The 16,169-nt window shown below is 42.4% G+C and overlaps 1 protein-coding gene across 4 annotated transcripts in view; it reads left to right on the top strand.

The window, feature by feature from the left end:
* Window positions 1–16,169, top strand: part of CTPS2 (CTP synthase 2) — a 193,691-nt gene that overhangs the window by 165,693 nt on the left and 11,829 nt on the right. For all 4 annotated transcript variants that reach the window (XM_058186754.1, XM_058186755.1, XM_058186756.1 and 1 more), the window contains 2 exons: window positions 6,279–6,375; window positions 8,895–9,039. In XM_058186754.1, the coding sequence (XP_058042737.1) occupies window positions 6,279–6,375; window positions 8,895–9,039 (242 nt within the window). The remainder of the gene's footprint in view (window positions 1–6,278; window positions 6,376–8,894; window positions 9,040–16,169) is intronic.

Here is a 16,169-nt window from a genome sequence, read left to right on the forward strand (position 1 = left end):
CATTTAGGATAGTGTGGTCTAGTCACCTTTTAGATTAGAAAGATTTCATGAGTCGACTGGGGATTTGTCAGTAATTTAGTAGACAGTTCCAGTTCATACAGAACAATTAATAAGTGGAACGACTTGCCTGCAGAAGTTATGAATGCTCCAACACTGGAAATTTTTAAGAAAAGGTTGGATAACCATCTGTCTGAGATGGTGTAGGGTTTCCTGCCTGGGCAGGGGGTTGGACTAGAAGGCCTCCAAGGTCCCTTCCAACTCTGTTGTTATTATTATTATACCATAGCATTAGACAAAATGCTGTGTGAGACCTTTCCCTTGTTTTCTGATAATCTATGGGGAGATTAAACAATTGAAAAATGACATAAAATATGAATACAACTGAGCATTGGTTCCTAAAGTAACATAACAATCAATTGATGATTCTTAGTTAGAGAATGATGCAAATTTGAGTGAATAAGAAAAAGCCATCTGCATAGTATATGTGAGAGAAGGGAATGTGCATCTGTGCCCCATTCCATTATTTTTAAACTATGATTAGGCTATAATGGCCAAACCACTCTGTTGTTCGTTACCAAAAACTTCCCTTTATAAGAGCTATTAAAATAATAAAGTCTTAGAAGAAAATTGCAGATACTAATCAAATCTTTATTCTGGTCATAAGAAGTTGTTGTTGTTGTTTTTGTTGTTAGTTGCGAAGTCGTGTCTGACCCATTGTGATCCCATTGACAAGAAGGGTGGGATACAAACAATGTTTTTTTAAAAAAAGCTAAAAATATTAAAACAATAAACAGTGATGATGAAATGGTGAAAGGAGGTTAGCACACATGTCTTTGCAATACAGGCACTGGAGAACAACATGCTCTGTTGTTTCTGTATGCCCACAGTCACATTACATTACATTTCTTCAGTAATAAATTTCCCTGTATCAGCCTTCAAGAATAGCTGAGTGCCAGTATAAAGGTCTTCCAGTTGCTAGATACTTTGAGGTAGGTTAATTATGTCAAGGAGAGACAGAGTATCTGTTTGATTCACTGGCAATAAAAGTTGGGGTTCTGCCTACTTGATGTTCTGTATCTTCTACATGCTGCTTAATGGGTGCTTTGGTCTGATCATATCCCATGCTGAGTAGAAAACCTGGAGAGAAGCCCAATGATTATTTTAATTTTGCAATTTGCCTACTGAGCAAATAGACTAGCAGATGATGCTGTTAATATGGCACTGCACAACATCTTACAACATCTTGAATCTACAAGGACGTATGCAAGGGTCCTTTTTGTAGACTTCAGAAATCACATCAGATACCTGTACAATTAGTGCAAGTGTCTCCCAGGTCTGTATGCTCTCCCCATTACTTTATTCTCTATACCAGGGCTGTCAAACTCCCGGCTCGCAGTCCAGATGCGCCATGTGCTGGCCACGCCCATTCCCGGTTTATCAAAGGGGAAAAAAGTCCCGATACATCACATGATGCCACTGTGACAAAGTGAGTTTGACACCCCTGCTCTATACCAATGACTGCATCTCAAAGGATCCTTCTGTTAAAATAGTGAAGTTTGCAGATGATACAACAGTGATTGATCTCATTCAAGATGATGAATCTGCATGCAGACAGGAAGTTCAACAACTGGCCCTGTGGTGCGACCAGAACAATCTTGAACTGAACAAACTCAAAACCGTAGAGATAATAGATTTTATGAGAAGCCCTCCTATTCTACCACTTCTTACAATATTAAACAACGCGATATCAACAGTAGAAACCTTCAAGTTTCTAAATTCAATAATATCTCAAGACACCTAATACCAAAAACATCATCAAAGCAGCACAACAAAGAATGTTCTTCCTGCACCAACTCAGAAAACTCAGATTGCCCAAGGAGCTACTGATACAGTTCTACAAGGGAATTATTGAATCTGTCATTTGTATCTCTATAACTGCCTGGTTTGGCACATCAACCAAGCAAGACAGACACAGAATGCAATGGATAGTTAGGACTGCAGAAAAAAATTGAGAACCTGTACACTGCATGAGCCAGAAAGAGGGCTGTGAAAATATCTACAGACCCCTCACATCCTGGACAAAAACTGTTTAAACTTCTTCCCTCAAAATGATGCTATAGGAAAGGGATGTCAAACTTGATTTCATTGAAGGCCACATCAGGGTTGTGTGACTACAGGGGGTGGGGGTGGGCATAACCAGAGTGGGCATGGCCAGCTTGATGTCACTCATGGGGGCGCCTGTGGTGGCCCGAGCATTCTGTCAGCGAAAATGGGCTCCCGAATTATGTTTTTGGCTGCGACAGCTTCCTGCAACCCTCTGCAAGCAAAATCACATCTTGGGAAGGCAGCCCACAGCACTCTTGAGCTCCATTTTTGGCTGTGATGGCCTCCTGCAACTCTTTGCCAGCAAAAATGGAGCTTAGGATGGATGGCCGCGGCCCTCCTGAGGTCTGTTTTTGCTGGCAGAGGCAACACAGGCTGGTCCTTTGCTGTTTCCAGGGTGGCCCCGTGGGCCAGCAAGCCAGATCCAGCCCCCGGGCCTTGAGTTTGGCACCCCTGCTATAGGGCATTGCATGCTAAAACAACCAGACAAAAATACAATCCCCTCCCCCATGCTATCTACTAAACAACTAATTCACACTAACTATGCCCTAGGACAGGGGTGTCAAACTCAAGGCCTGCTGGGTGCTTAACCCTAATCCTCACCCCCATCCCAGAACAACCACAATTCCCTCACTAACCTGCTTTCCTCCATTCTCCAGCGTGCAGGGCAACAAAAGAATACCTTGAGACTACCAGAAAAAAAAAATCAATCAGACCTAACTTCGCAAGATTTTCCCGAGAAGCTGGAAGATCTGATTTAACTGGTAGTTCCATGGTCTTCTTTTGTTGCTCTGCACGCAGGAGAATGGAGCTGGAGAGTAGGTTAGCGAGGGAATTATGGTTGCTCTGGGATGGGGTGGGAGTGAGGATTTTGCATTATGATTGTTCTGGGGTGGGCTGGGAGCGAGGATTTTGCAGGACGCTGTCGAGGCCAAACATGGGCCATGAGGGGGGGGAGGCGCCCCAGTTTGGCCAGGAGAAGGGAAAGAATCACAAACTTTAAGTAAGAACCAGTAAAAGAGGAATGGAAAAATCCCTATCTGTAGATCAGCGTTTCTCAGTCTTGGCAAGTTTAAGATGGGCAAACTTTATGCTGCCTGGGAAATTCTGAGAATTGAAGTCCATGCACCTTAAAGTTGCCAAAGTTGAGAAGCATGGATCTAGACTAGAACTTTATTTATTTATTTATTTATTTGTTTGTTTGTTTGTTTGTTTGTCACAACAGTATATATAAGCATAAGCATGAAAGTAACTATATAATATATAAGCATATATATGAGCATAAGTATGTGATAACTATATTAATTGGATATAATGAAAGGAAACAATAGGACAGGAACGATAGGCACGTTTGTGCTCTTATGCATGCCCCTTACAGACCGCTTAGGAATGGGATGAGGTCAAGTAGAGAGTTTTTGGTTAAAGCTTTGGGGATTTTGAGAAGAGACCACAGAGTCAGGTAGTGTGTTCCAAGCACTAATAACTCTGTTACTGAAGTTTAACGATTAACATTGAGTTTAAATCTATTGTTTGCTCTTGTATTGTTATGATTGAAGCTGAAGTAGTCTTCAACAGGAAGGACATTGCAATAGATGATTCTATGAGTTAAACACAGGTCCTGCCGAAGGCGGCGGAGTTCTAAGTTTTTTAAATTCAAGATTTCAAGTCTGGTGGCATAAGATATTTTGTTGTATTCAGAGGAGTGGAGAACTCTTCTTGTAAAATATTTCTGGACACGTTCAATTGTGTTGATGTCTGAAATGTGGTATGGGTTCCAGACAGGCGAGCTGTATTCAAGAATTGGTCTAGCAAATGTTTTATAAGCTCTGGTTAGCAGTGTAGTGTTTCTGGAGAAGAAGCTACGTAAGATTAGGTTTACAACTCTTAAAGCTTTTTTTGCGATGTAGTTGCAGTGGATTTTCCATTCCTGTTTTATTTAGAGTTTGGTGCAATTAAATAAATCAGTTGTGGTTTCCTTAACAAATAGTGATTAAAGTGATATGAGCCATTCCTGGACTTTTTGTGAGAAACTGAAATTAAAAGTTGATCTGGGGCTTTGATTATTAGATATGGTATTATGGAAATAATGTAGACAAATGTTAATCTTAGAGTAAGAGTTTGATATATTTTTTACTTATATCTATACCAAAGAAAGTTGGAAGTCATTCTTTTTTAATTTTCCTTCTTTTCCTCTTTCTTTCTTGCACTTTCACTCTTTTTCTTTCCTGAGCCTTTTCTTTTTTCAAATCTGTTTTTTATCCCTTAGCTTTGTATTTATTTATTTTTTTATGTATGAAGGATCAAAAACTCAGCCATTATAATTCTACATTCCTTATTTACAGAAATCATATCAAAATTTAGAATGAAATCCACTTGAAATTCATCTCATATAAGACAGGCCCTGAGTCCCTCTAACCGAAAAGTGTTTATTGATAGAAGAGAATATTTGTAGCTTAGGGTTGAACTGTGGGGTCCTTGGTGCTCTCTGAGCTTGATGATTTTCTTGCAGATGTTTCATTTCCAAACTAAGTAACATCATCGGTACTAGCAAGGAGTGGAGTTCTTATTTTCATATACTAGTGCCATGATGACAAACCTATGGCATACATACCAGAAGTGGCATGCAGAGCTCTCTCTGTCGGCACACGTGCGGTGCCAGCTGCTTCTTCCGGGTTCCAGTGTTCTGGCACGTGTACGTGCGCGCTCGCCAATTTCGGCACTCGGTGCCAAAAAGATTAGCCGTCACTGTACTAGTGGCTTACCCTGTCAGTATTGATCAGTTGCTTCACAAATGGTATTTTGATTGGTGCCGGGTCTCTACAACCTCAAGAAGAGAAGGGCTATTCCGTACCCCTCCCTCAAATGTTCTTTAGAATACAGAGTTTCCCAGCGTTCCTCTAGGAACCTCTAACATGCAAACTGTAATTACTCATCCTAAAATGAATCCTCTTTACTTGGGGCTTCAAAATTTGCTGTTTGCTGGGAGGTATGTAGGTAAAAGTCAGTCTACATTTAGTGTACAACTGACTTTGGGGATATTTCTTCATAACCAAACAGAAGTGTGTTTTCTGTGCAGTTCACACCCCTTGCTTGCTGGATCTAGATGTCACAAAGCAAAGCCCACATTTTGTAATTAACCCTCATATCCCATTTTGTCTGGCAGAGTGCTGCAGGAGGCTGAATGCTGTCATGCCCCCCGCCCCCTGCCATAAATTGTGTTTGACATCCCTGCCCTAGGATGTCAAACCACCTAGTAGGACTGTATTACCTATTATCTGTCTCATCTTTTCATCTTTCCTATTACCATACTTTTTAGAATATAAGATGCACTTTCCCCCCCCCTCAAAATGGGTGGAAATGTCTGTGCATCTTATACAGTGAATGCTGCTGAAGCCCCACCCACCCACCAGCCTCCACCCTTCGGCCTCTGCCTCCCAGCAATTTACCTCTTCGCAGCAAACAACAAACAGTCTAGTCAGCTTCAGCACAGCCTGATTTAGCACAAGCAGCTGATTGGCAGTTGGATCGGCCTCCCAGAATATTGCCTATCAGCTGTTCCAGGCTGCGGGGATCTCCACCACCCATTGCCACTGTCATTTATCACTGCCTCCGCTCGCCCTATTTTCGACCTCTGTGCATCCTGTTTTCAGCCTCCACATGCCCCATTTTCAGCCTCCACACATCACATTTTTGGCCCGTTCCAGGTGGTGGGGATAGGCGATGGGATGCATGGAGGCGGCAATGGATGACAGTGACGATGGGCAACAACGGTGCCGATGATCAGCGGCAATCTCCGCAGCCTGGAACAGCTGATACGAGGTATTCCGGGAGGCAGATCCAACCGCCAATCAGCTGCTCATGCTAAATCAGGCTGTGCTGAAGCTGACCATGCTATTTGCTGGGGCAAATTGTTGGGAGGCAGAGGCTGATTGATCTACAACTGCAGGATCATTTTCCCCCTTGCATGGAGACAATGATCACAAGCCCCCAATCTTTTTGGGCTTAGCAATGGTTGTCTATACAATGGCCATGAATATTTATTCAAAAGATAAGTAGAAACTCTGAACTGCCAATGCAGATTCTAGTCTGGGCATAAATTTTCACCAGTACCACAGTACTGAGAACTTTTGGAGCAGTACATTTATCTTTTACCTCTTTGCTTTCCCCCATTCCAGATAAATCCTGAATTGATTCACTTCTTTGAAGATAAAGGCTTGAAGTTTGTTGGACATGACACAGAAGGAAAGAGAATGGAGATAATTGAACTGGATGGTAAGGACTTTGCTTTCTGGCAACACCTTGCATATGAAAGATGATGTGTAATTAATGTTACTGTAAATACATGGGGAAATGGAGAATCTATAAGAATCAATGCTGACATTTGTTAGATCTTGAAATTTTAGGGATGCTATTGGTTGCCTCATTAAAAATAGAACTATTAAGGAGACCTAGCATGAGCTTTCTGTGAAAATAAAGACGTACGTTTATCTTAACTACTGTATGAAAATGTGTACTATAAAATTTGGCACAAAAAGCTGTTTCTGTATCCCTAAATGTATGCCAGTGATCATCCTGATCATTATGTTGTGGATTTCTAAGGTATGACTGAGTCCAAACTGATCTTTTAATATGTATCCAGTGCTTGAATGCTTAAGTGAAAGAAACCCACCACCTTTTTCAGTAATTGATGTTCTTGTCAAATTGTTCTTCATATTAGTTATTCCTAACATTCCTAACACAATGGAAACAATAGTTCTACTGTTCACATTTGCAGGTACAGGAACATAATATATGTGAAGGGATTATGAGAAGTAGCTATGTTTAGCATTCAGAAAAGGCCAATTTTTAACTAATTAAATTTTTAACTAAAATTGGCCTTTTCTGAATGCTAAACGTAGTTACTTCTCATAATCCCTTTACATATATTATGTTCCTGTACCTGCATATGTGAATTCAGAGTTGACCAATTGAAGAACGTTAATTGTAGTTAGAAACCAGGTTATCTTTCTTAATCTTGGTTTCTGTGTTTCCTTCTCTTGAGCATAGTGGGTTAATAGCAGAGCACTTAAATCTCACATGTGAATTTGACCACTTAAAGAACTTTAGTTACAGGTAAGTAACTAGTTCTTTTTAGTTCCTTGATCATTTTTGGGTTTTTTTTCCTGAATCTATTCCAATTTCCCTGGGCTTTTCTAAAAATACTGTGCCCAAAACTAAACAGGACTTGAAATGGAGTCTGACCAATTATGGAATAGAGTAGAACTGTTGTTTCCATTGTCTGGAAAAATAAACTGTTAGTGATGGAGCATAAAATTATATTGGTCTTTTTTTCAGACAAATTATCCTGTTGTACAGGTATTTTGCTTGTGAGCAACCACAATTTCAAAATCTCTTAATTCAAATGATAAATTTTGAAGATTTGTGAAGTTCCAGATGACTACAGCAGGACAGATGTTCTTATTTTCATTTTTTTTTTTTTAAATGGACAAACTGAGTAGTGATCTTGAAATTGATATCTGGATGATTCTAGATTATGTTATAAAGCAGGTGATTTTTAAGCTTCTTCAAAACAATGTAGAAATTTATTTTATTATTATTTTTAATAAAATAAGAATGATTGGAAATAAACATAGAGCAGAAAAATGAACCTGGAAGGCCATTTCTACTTGAATGTTAGGAAGGGCATAAAGTAGTAAGAACAATTTACAGGATATTCAATAACCAAGATAGGTGATGAATTATTTTTAGGTGGATATTATTCAAGTAGAATCTGGACAGTTCTGTCAAACAGACATAGATTACTGGGTTTATTAGTTCTATTTATCTTGATATCTATTGTGAACTATTAACTCAAACCATTTCTTTTGTAATGGCTAATGCATGGGAGTGCCACATTTACCAATATTGGACATATTTTCTTTTGTATTATGGAAACTGTTCAAAAAGTGGTCTTTCCCATCAAACTGAAACATTGAATATAGTAGAATGGGAGCTGGCAATCTAGGACTGGTAGTCACCAAATGGATTTTTAAAAGGCTTCTCTGCTATCTCTCCACAGAAAAGCCATGATAATAATTAAGAATGCCAAAATCATGTATGAGATTCTGTATTGAACTGAACATTGCTATCCAACTAAAAATAGCTACTGTTCCTGGACATCAGCCTAAACTGTAAAATGTCAGCCTCACCTCCACCCTTTGGAAAATAAGAATCATTGCCTTTACAGATAGTCCTCGGCTTACAAGCATTTGTTTAATGACCATTCAAAGTTATGAAGGTGCTGACTGGTCCTCTCACAACTGTCGCAGTGTCCCCACGGTCACAAGATCAAAATTAGGGCAGTTGACAACTGGCATATATTTACAGAGGTTATAGCATCTCAAAATCTCATGACTTCATTTGCGATCTTTCTAGGGGGCTTCCAACAAGCAAAGTCAATGTGGGAAGCCAGATTCGCTTAATGGCTGTATAATTTGGTTAATGACTATAGTGATTCATTTAATGACTGTGACAAAATAGACCTAAAATCAAGCACAATTTTAACAACAACATTGTCTAGCAACAGACCAATTGTGGTCATAAATTGAGGACTACCTGAATAGTAAGATACAAATTTTCTTGCTTATGTTACCAAATAGCACAATCCATATACATTTGTATAAAAATCAGAATTGAATTATTTCTTTACTGATAGTTTAATAATTAAAACAATTATTATTTTATGTTAAAGAGTTTTAATTTTTACAGTATGTTACTAGCTTCTTCAGTTTATCTGTATTATGTGCCTTTAGATCACCCATATTTCATTGGTGTTCAGTTCCATCCTGAGTTCTCTTCCAGACCTATGAAGCCTTCACCTGCCTATCTTGGCCTTTTACTTGCTGCAACAGGATCACTCAGCACATACTTGCAACATGGATGTAAATTGTCTCCTAGGTAATCATGGTTTCTGCTTGAATGATCATCTTCTCCTTCTCTCCTCCTCTTCCTTCTCCTTCATGAAATTCTTGGAAAGATTAACTAACAACGATCCATGTTGTTTGTTAATACATTAGAAAAATATTGATAGTTACTGCTAAAAAAACTAGAAAATTAGGATGTTCAAGGCATTAGGAAATTTCATGGATGCAAAGGCTCTGCATTGTGAACACTTATTCCTTTAAATGGGAGGGGGAAAGAAAGAATAGATATAGATATTATAGATCAGGGGTCTCCAACCTTGGCAATTTTAAGACTTGTGGACTTCAACTTCCAGAATCCCTCAGCCAGCAAAGCTATATATATTCTTGGCCAGGAAGTTATATATATATACTGTATATTCTTGGCCAGGAAGTAGTCATATATTCTTGGACAGGAAGTAGTCAACTGAACTGAATAAGTAAATTAATCCTAAAAATAGCTAACTGATACATGATTGCTGTTTTTAAAATATGCAAATAGTGTTTAAAATGTTGGACAAGGACCTCAGAGAATTGTTTTCAAGTTTATATTCAATCATAGAACTCACTAGTTGATCCCAACTACTTCATAGGTTTTCTTTTGGAAAAATGCTATGAATGGTGCTTTGAGCTCCTAAACAAAAAAAGTGAGATCTAAACTGAATAAATCTTTTTCATACAGTTACATATTTTAAACACTGTATATCTAAGAGCATTAGAAGGGTGCATCCACTCCTAATTTGCAGTAGTAGATACCAGGTAAATATTCTAAATGCTCTATTTTTATATAGAAATGTAAGGAAGAAGGCTTTCGAACAATCTAATTCCATTTAAATTATTTGCATGCTGACTACATCTTTTAAAACAAATTTTCTTTTTTCTTCTTTCCATTTTTGTTTCCTATATATTGGAATTGTACTTATTTATTAATTCAGATTAAATTGAGAAGGAAGTTTAAATCATATTGTGATTTAATAGTTATAGCATATTGGAAGTTTATATTTATATTAAGCTTTCTTTATCTTTTTGTAAGGTTAATAAAAACACATAAACATATATATGGTACCAGAAAACTTCAGTATCCCATAGGTGCAATTCAGTGGTGGGTTCTAAATTTTTTTACTACAGGTTCTGTGGGTGTGGTTAGGTGGGGGGCATGTGACTGAATGGTCAACTTGATGTCACTCACGCACTCAGTCACATGACATGCCCACCGAAATGGTGAGGATAATTTTTGGGACTTTTTGACACTTTTTTTTTGACACTCCGGCTCCATATCCAGTTCAGGATGTGTTGGGATGTCAGTGATTGTCTTGGCTTTCCTCTGTTGCCCTTCCTGGACAAAAAGCACCCCTTCTCACCTCTCATGGGCCTTCCCTGTGGTTGCAGCCGGAGCACCCCACTCCTGGTGGTGCGCTGAGCCGTGCCAGCCACGTCCCATCCACAAAATGAGCATGCAGGAGAAAGGCTTCTCTCTGGACCTCTGGGGCCCCCAGTCAAGAGGGTGACCCTGTTTCTGCAGCCCACCAGTCATGGCTTTTCAGCCAGGAAGGGAAACAGAGGAAAAGCACGAAGCAGCTTCCTTCTAGCCAGCCGATCAGAGAACTTTTTGGCATTGTTGCTGAGCTCCTGGAGAGCCACGCTCATGCTAGCCCGCATGAGCATGGAGCCAGCCGGGGGCGAATTGGGCAGGCCAGGGGCAATGGCAACGGTAGAGTCCAGCACTCAGGGAGGGCAAGGTAAGTATGCTCCCAGCCGCGCCCTGCGCAACCTCCACCAGCTCAAGGCAGCAGACTCAGCTGCAGCCCAGACAAGCCGAGGAATTGCGAGGGGCCTCCCACATGTTGCACCTCCCTCCACCCACGCCTCCATGCCATTTTTGGGCGCCCAGCTTACCAGGCTATCCCCATCCCTGTCGCAGCTCCAACGGCAGCAGCTTGGGGAGAAGTATGGAGGTGCGGGCGAATGCTGGGAGAGGGGTGCAACACACAGGAGGCTCCCCACAGTTCCTCAGCTTGTCTGGGCTGCAGCTGAGCCCGCTGCCCTGAGCCAGCAGACAGATCCACCCCTCCCCAGCCAGATTTTTCTGGATTTGACAAGATGCTTCTCTCTGCACAGAGCTTTCTGATGAGACTTGGAGGAAAGCGCAGTTCATGGCTGCCCCAATCCCTGTAGCGGATCCAAAGGCGACGGCTTCGGGAGACGCTGGTGGCACGAAAGCACAAGCAAAGGCTGGGAGGGGGTGCAACATTCAGGGGGGGCGAGTCTGCTCCCCTTCGCCTCCCCACACTTGTTTACCCATCCCAGAGAGCTTGGGCTACACCTCCTCCAACCCGGTGGCCTTTCTCGGCAGCAACGCTCCTGAGCAAACTCTTCCATCCTCAACTGTTGTGAAGAAGCACCTATTTGCAAAGCTGCTTTCAAAGACAGTGAAGTGGTCATGGCGCATCCAGAGCTGCTTCTTCTTTGCAACAGCCGAGGATCTTTTCCACTTGGAGCTCCAAGCTGTGGGGAGGGGGGCGGCTGCAATGCCGGCAGCTTCGGGAGGCTCCTTCCCTCAGTGGTTCGTTTTTTTACCTCGTCTAGGAGGCTATGCTGACTTTGTCCTTAAAGGCTATTCCACGACTTTTGATCTTTCTCGGGCATGGAGAAAAATGACCCTGTGAAGGGACCGAGCCTGCTGCTGAACTTGGAAGCTGAGAGGCTTCTTTTCCACCCAGCTGCAGGTGCAGGGCGCCGAAAAGTGCTCCAGTCACTGCCGCCATTTTCATGCATGCACAGCTTTCTTCTCACTGGCTGAAGGACTTTTCGGTGCCCTGCAGCCAGGCAACTGAGAGGCTTCTTTGCCAGCCAGCCACTTCCCAGCTCCAGTCAGCTTACCATCCGATGGACGCATCAGGTGGGCGAGCGAGCAGCAACCAGGGGACTGGTTCGGAGGCGTGGCCAGGCTGCCGTTACTACTGGTTTGGAGAACAAGTCTCTAAAGTTAACTGGTAGGAAACTGGTAGGAACTCACTTCTGGTGCAATTGATATCAGGGTAGCATTGCCTAATATTTGTTATCATACAAGGATCTCTGCTCTTTTGACTTGTGGAATATCTGACATGATATGATAAATAACATTTTTATCAGCAATCTTACAAAATAATTGCTGGTCAATGAAACATCATTTTTCATTGAAAAGCTCAGCAAAATTGTTTATAAATAAAGGAATCCCCAAGAAGATAACTAAATGCTTAGAAAAAGAAAAACTCTTAAAAAATAAGTTTCATATTCGCTCTCCAAAATCATAACAAAATACTTATTTTAAAGAAAGAAAGCCAGCACTATTCCAAGAAATGAACATGTACATAAACTATAACAGAAGCATAACATCTTTTCCTATTACCAAAGGTACTTTGGGCAAAAAATATGCTCCTGATGAAAACTAAAATATAGATAAAATGCACAATATTTCCCTCCCAAGCACAATTATACACACTTAGCACTGGTGAAATCTGAACCGTTTTAGTACCAGTTCACTGGCCGCGCAGCCGCATTGTGTGCGCATACACGCAGTGTGCACCACGCGCCAAATGCAAGGTGCACACCCTATGCACACCAAAATGAGGCATGGGTAAGTAGAATAGTGCGGGGTATGTGTGTGATCAGCTGTGGTGCACAATCTTTTTTTTTTACTTTTAAAAGCATTTTTTTACAACCTCGGTTGTAAAAAATGCTTTTAAAAGTAAAAAAAAGGCTCTGACAATCAGGCAGCTTAGCTGTTGTTGCATGGGCCAGGAGGCTGAAGATGATTGAGAAGACTTTACAGCAAACAATGTCCAGAATCAACAGCATAGAAAGTCTAGAATCAACAGCATTAGAATCAACAGCACTTTATTGAGCATCAGACAAAGTTTATATAGTTTCTCAGTTTCTCATGTCTCACCTAACATACGTGTTACTTCATTATTGGTTAATTGGTCTCCAAGGCACAATAATTGGTTAGTAATTACATCATTGGTTTTTCGTGAGAATACGTGTTCATGCTAGAAAGCAAATGCAACAGTGTTTCAGGGCTATAACTTTGTTTCATCCTGTATTCTTGTATATGCTGGGAACGCTGCTTAAATGAGGTTTGCCATCCAAGATAAGAGCGCTACCCGCATTCCAAAATGCATACATGATGAACAACAAAATGTTTGTCCTTCTCAAACCCTTCAGCTGTGATCATCAGAGCCTCTTTTTTTACCTTTTAAAAGCATTTTTTTTAAAGAAGTAGCAAGCAGGGAAGCAGGCAACCGGACATTGGGTGGGCATGGGAGGACCCCCCAGGGATTTTTGCTACCAGTTCTCCAAACCACCCTCTGCCATCACTACCGGATCAGCCGATCTGGTCCAAACTGGGAGCATTTCCCTGACATTTAGACATACTCCAAACAGTGGACATATATCCATTTCAAAAGGCAAACAACAAGGTAATGTTGGTAAGACAAAATGTCTTCATCACTCACCCCTCTCATCAAGGAACACTTCACCATCATCTTCTCCTCTACTTTTTGTTTAAACATTGTTTGGGCATTTCACACTAACTGGACTATAGCCATTTCTCATTATTTTCCAAGATTGCCTATTATTTTATTTACTGAATTGCTGCTGGCCACTATACTAGTTTCCCAGTTAATTCATTTAACCATACTTTAAAGCAGGGATCTTCAACTTTTTAAACAGGGGGCCAATTCACGGTCCATCAGTCTGTTGGGGGGCCGGAACAGCTGGGTGGGCAAGGCTTGGTCATCATGTGACTGGGTAGGCGTGGCCAATTTGGCAGTCTATTTTGCCAATTTGGTAGTCCATTAAACAATACACAGCAGCCCCTTTTCTATTCTTTTTAATACTACATGAAGTTTTTGCTCTAGAGTGGTTTTTTTTTTACCAAGGGGAAGAGGTTGGCAATGCCTGGGGAAGCAATGGCATGCTTTCCACAGGTCTCATGGCTATATTTAAAGGGCCAGCTAATGTCATTTGTGTTGGGAGATTCATTGGTGAGGTGATGTGAGGTGAGCTATGTTCACTGGAGCAGTAAGTGGAGTTGGTAAATTGACAGGTGTGGTGAGTGATAATGGAGAAGTCATGGACAAAGGGCTGGTTATGGTAACAGGGTGACTTAAGTTCATTGCACTGGAGATGTTAACCATGCTGAAAACATTAGCTGAGCTTCTCATATTCCTTGCAGCAGCCACAGTGCAAGGACCTGCTCCTTCGGTACTCGCCCCACCCCCAATTGTCAGCAGCTGTGCCGCTTTTTCCAGGGAAGCAGCCGCATCTCGAGCATGTCCTTTCCAGTCCTTCATGGGTCCCCCGCTTGTTCTGCTCCCCCCAAATTGCCTCACCCGCCTTGTGCCAGGGTGCAAAGCGCCACGGGTGCAGGGGTGGCCAGGCCCACCATGCTGGTGGCACCTAAGATGGCGCCTAAGATGGCGATCTTCTTGCAGGCTGTGGCAGCTGGGCTCTAGTCGTGCAACTTCCCTTCATGCCATCACCATTGCCTCCTTGCCACTCCAGCCAAGGGCCAAAGCAAGCCCTTCTGCCTGGAGCTCCACCCCGGGACGCAGGGCAAACGGAAGGTGGCTGTTGTGACCCAGATTCCTGGACCCGGACTCCTGGACTCAGATGATTCAGAAAGTGAGGGAGAAGACCTGGCAAGGCCTGCTTCTCTTGGGCCCTCTCCCTCCCTGGCACCCACCCAAAGGGAGGAGGAGGGGCCGGCAAGGCCTGATTCTCTCGGGCCTTCTTCTGATTTGGCAATGCCCCAAGAACAGTTTTGGAGTGATGCAAGACTGTGCAGACATGACCGGCGCGCACAGCAGAGGAAGCGTTGGGACAAAGCCAAAGAATGATGGTCATGCAGTGACATCTGCAGAGACTATAAAAAGGAGGCGGAACTTCCTGGTTTTTTGTCTTGGACAAAGCAATGAATTTGCGCGGGCAAACTGTATCAATGGAGGGAAGAATATATTCGTGAGTAATTCTGGCCTTATCTATACTTTCCTTGTTATCTCCAGAGACTTGGCAGGCCCGTGGGTAGACATGGCCAGAACATTTATCTACGTAAATAAATTAGAAAAGAAGGCCTTTGACTGACTCTTTGTTGGGAGTATTGGGGGAGGGAAACAGAACAGTGGTGCTTCACTGCTTTGGTTTCACCAGTGGACAGAGCACTTGTGAGCCGCAGCCACGGCAGTTTTTTGGGATTGCAGCGGAACAAGCAACTGAAGCCCATCTCCTCCACAGGTACACCTGCCTCCTCTCCCCTGGTTCTCAGAATAGCCGCTCACCAGCCCTGGATCCACGAGGGAAGCACCAGGTAGCCATTTTGAAAAGGGCAGGAGTGGTTTATGCGATGGTCAAGCTGCGGAATACAGTCTGAGCCTCCTCGGTCGGGGCTCCTCCCCGAGAATTTGGAAAAACAGGACATTGTGGAAAGGGGAGAGGAGGAGGAGGAGGAGGGGAATTACCCGGAGGCCAGCCAGCAGATAAAAGCTGCAAGGCTCTGTCGTAGTTCTTTCTGGTGAGCTATCCTCATGCAGGTCTCCAGTCCCTGCCCAAACTGGCCCAGAAGAGGCATGTCACCTTGCACCCATCCTTGGCCTCCTCCCACCTGGCCACTAGCTTCTTGGTGTAAGCAGAGGCTGCTGGTTGGAGCGAGGGAAACCGCAGTGCTGGGCTCCCACCGCTACAAGTGCCAAGGCATAGCTAGAATTGGAGGAAAAGGCTGCACGGCTGTGGCGGAATGCAACACATGGCAGCTTGGATGAAAAAGTGTGAGTGAGGAGGAGGCTGCTCTCACCAGTGACTGATCCCACTGTGTCAATTGGAGTAAAGCACAAATTGGCGCAGTTCTAGACAGACTCTAGACAGACAGGCATTCTAGACAGACTCAGTTTAGGAACATCAATCCAAACTATTATCATACACATAAAGTACAATGCAGTAATAATGCAGTCATTCTAGACAGACTCAGTTTAGGAACATCAATCCAAACTATTATCATACACATAAAGTACAATGCAGTAATAAAATGTTGAATGTGCAGTTGCAAATTCATTCCTACTTTTTTATTTCCAGGGTGTTCTGTTTTGTATATTT

This window comes from Ahaetulla prasina, chromosome 5, assembly GCF_028640845.1.
Source record: "Ahaetulla prasina isolate Xishuangbanna chromosome 5, ASM2864084v1, whole genome shotgun sequence".
NCBI classification, from domain to species: domain Eukaryota; kingdom Metazoa; phylum Chordata; class Lepidosauria; order Squamata; family Colubridae; genus Ahaetulla; species Ahaetulla prasina.